Source organism: Chrysochloris asiatica, unplaced genomic scaffold, assembly GCF_000296735.1.
Source record: "Chrysochloris asiatica unplaced genomic scaffold, ChrAsi1.0 scaffold00106, whole genome shotgun sequence".
NCBI classification, from domain to species: domain Eukaryota; kingdom Metazoa; phylum Chordata; class Mammalia; order Afrosoricida; family Chrysochloridae; genus Chrysochloris; species Chrysochloris asiatica.
The window spans coordinates 5,427,356-5,430,633 of NW_006408624.1; the positions used below are offsets into that span (position 1 = coordinate 5,427,356).

Genomic DNA, 3,278 nt, shown 5'->3' on the forward strand with positions numbered 1-3,278 from the left:
GCAGATGATACAACCTTGCTTGCTGAAAGTGAAGAAGACTTAAAACATTTACTGATGAAGATCAAAGAGCAGTGCCTTCGGTATGGATTACATCTCAATGTAAAAAAAAAACAAAAATCCTCACCACTGGACCAATAAACAACATTCTTATCAATGGAGAAAAGATTGAAGTTGTCAGAGACTTCATTTTTCTTGGACAAACTATCAACACTCATGGAAGCAGCAGCCAAGAAATCAAACAACATATTGCAAATCTGCTGCAAAAGATCTTTTTAAAGTGTTGAAGAGCAACGATGTCAGTTTGAGGATTAAGGTGTTCCTGACTCAAGCCATGGTATTTTCAATAATATCATATGCATAAGAAAGTTGGACAATGAATGTGGAAGACTAGAAGAATTGATGCATTTGAGTTACGGTGTTGAGAATATTAAAAGTGCCATGGGCTGCTAAAAGAACAAACAGATGGAAGAAGTTCAGCCAGAGTGCTCCTTGGAGGCCAGGATGGCCAGACTCCCTCTCTCATCATATATTGTTAGGAGGGAGCAGTCACTGGAGAAGGATATCATGTTTGGTAAGGTGGAGAGTCAGAGAAAAAGAGGAAGGCCCACAGCGAGATGGCTTGGTAAAGTGGCAGCATCAATGGGTTTAAGCATAGCAACAATTGTGAGGTTGGCCCAGGACCGGGCAGTGTTTCGTTCTGTTGTACAAAGGGTCACTATGAGTCGGTACTGATTTGATGGCACCTAACAACAACAACAACAACAGAAGCATGTGATATGGATATGACCATATGTGGTGTTGAGGGTTAATGCACTGGACTGCAAAATCTGTTTGAACCACAAGGTTGGCGGTTCAAGCTCACCAGTTGTTCCTTGGAAACCCTATACAGGATCACTATGGATCGGAACTGACTTGAAGACACTTAACAACAACATATCAAGGGTTGGGGCATCAACATTGCAGCTTCAAATTGGCTACTTTGATGGCCTTGCTGGAACCAGGCCCTTTGCGCTGGCTAGTCTCGTATGTTGTTTTTTTAATACAGCAAACTTGAACCCAGGTCTTCCAACCTCTGGATTAGGTGCATATATTTGTGAGTGTGTGTAACAGCAAGTGTGTGTCACACGAGTGTGTGACTCCTCATAGTATTTTTCTCATCCTTCCTCTCACCTTGAAATTGTTGTTGTTAAGTGTTATTGAGTAGGTTGTGAGTCATAGCCACCCTGTATAACATTTCCAAGGCTTTAAATCTCCGAGGATGCAGAAAGCCTCATTTTTCTCCTGTGGAGCAACTGGCAGGCTCAAACCATGGACCTTGTGGTCCGCAGTCCAGTGCTTATTGAATGGAGCCACCAATTACAAACTGCTAGACCACATCTGGCTTGTGGAATCCAAAATACTGGCCACAGCAGATGAGCTGAGGAGGGAGGAGAAGCAAGCTCTTGCTGCTGATTAACCCCGCTGCTGCTGCTGTGTGCCTTGGAGTCAGTTCCAACCCATAGCGACCCTGTACAGGGTTTCCGAGGCTATAAATCTTTATGGGAGCAGAACGCCTCATTTTTCTCCCATGGAACAGCTGGCAATTTCAAACTGCTGACCTTGCGGTTCAGTTCACAGCCCAATTCGTAGCCACTATGCTATCAGAGCTCCTGCTGATTAACCCTAACCACCTCTAATTGTTTGTTAAGTCAGGGATTTTCAGCTTCACCAATTCCCTTGAGCTGCTCTTCCTGAGCTGAGTTCAGTTTTAACTGGCGCAATGGGGACCTAACCAAACCCCAATGCCTTTCAGCTTTTACCAGAAGTGAAGCAAGAGGTAGAGAGTGGCTAGGCTGAAGGGAGAACTTCCTATCTGTGGGAATGACACCTCCTTATGAGGGTTATAAAAAGAGAGACCTGGAAATCTAGAGCTCTGTGTTTGTAGCCCAGGCTCCCAGCCCACTTCCCAGCACAACTTGCTCCCTGCATTGGCCAACGTCAGCATATAATAGGTAGGCTTGGGAGATCCATCACTGGAGCCGTTAAACAGAGGCAAGATGGCCTCCTATCAGGAATGCTTAGGCTGGGATTTTGTTGGGGATGGAGAATGGGTGTGGACAGGTTAATCTTGAATTCCTGTCAAGCTCTGTTTTCAAGAACACTGGGCTCAGAGGACTCAGGAGACCTGGGTTCTAATATTGACTATGTGTCCTTAGATGTATTTCTCCCTTTTTCTTTGCCTCAGGTTCCCCATATGTACAATGATAAGATTTAATGGTTTGTTTTTGTCTTAAAGCTGTGAGAATGCTCTTTTCCATGACATCTAACATGAAAGCTCATTACAAGTAAAATGAAGCCGCCCTGGCTGGCCAGGTAGTGGGACCAGACCCCGTGCCCACAAGCTTTCCTCTCCAACTCCACTGCAGCTCCGTGGATCTCACTGGGCACTGTTTCAATGCCACAGGAGTGGACAGTCCCAAGTCCCCCCGCTTTACTGTTCCTGCCTCACGATCTGAGCAGGGGAAGTCTTGTTGCCTACTGCCCAGTTGTGTGGGGTTCCCAGTCTACAGAAGAGAGGGATGCACTTGAGCCACCAGTAACAGGAGGAAGCCTGAACTCCACTGATAGCACTGGGCATGCTGGGCAGGGGTGACCGGCAGCAAGCATCACCATAGATAGCACACAACACTGGTGGTATGGTAAAGGCACAGCTTGATTCCCATGAGAGAGGGCTTAATCTAGAAAACAGTGAGTAATCTCAACAAATCAATCCACAAACAGGATCATCCACTGAGTAATCTACCAAACTGTAATAGATAAGAGTGGAAATCTGCAGCTGATCATCCCAGAAAAAAACCAAAAGGCCCTCTGGTCCCCAGGCAGCCCCCTCCCACCCTGTTGTTACTCACTCCGCCTCTGCCTCTTTCCCTTGATTCCCCGGTTGCTGGCGGTGAGATGCATCCAGCTCAGAACCAGGGCCACCACACACAGCCCAAGCCGCATAGTCACTTGCCAGCTCTGGGCCCCTGGGAGGAGGGGTGGTCTCTCGGGGGGGTGGACAGCGTAGGGCTCTTGCTAAAGCCTCCTGGGCTGGGTCAGCAGCAGGAGGCCCAGGCCTGGGCCAGATCCCAAATCCACCATAATCTCAGGGAGAAAAGGGGTGTCCTCTATCAGCTTTCCTCAAAGGCACCTCAGGGTGTCACATGGGAGAATGCCACTTTAGCAGCCACCACTCCGAAAACCAACCTATTGGGGGAAGAGAGAGAAGGGTTAAGTCTGTGGTACCATAAAGTCTCACC

At 47.4% G+C, this 3,278-nt stretch overlaps 1 protein-coding gene across 1 annotated transcript in view; it reads right to left on the reverse strand.

Annotated features, from left to right (window-relative positions):
- Window positions 1-2,982, reverse strand: part of RSPO1 (R-spondin 1) — a 28,586-nt gene extending 25,604 nt beyond the window's left edge. Inside the window, exon 1 of the mRNA XM_006867548.1 lies at window positions 2,889-2,982. Coding sequence (XP_006867610.1) covers window positions 2,889-2,982 — 94 coding nt within the window. The remainder of the gene's footprint in view (window positions 1-2,888) is intronic.
- Between the last annotated feature and the right edge of the window lie 296 nt (window positions 2,983-3,278).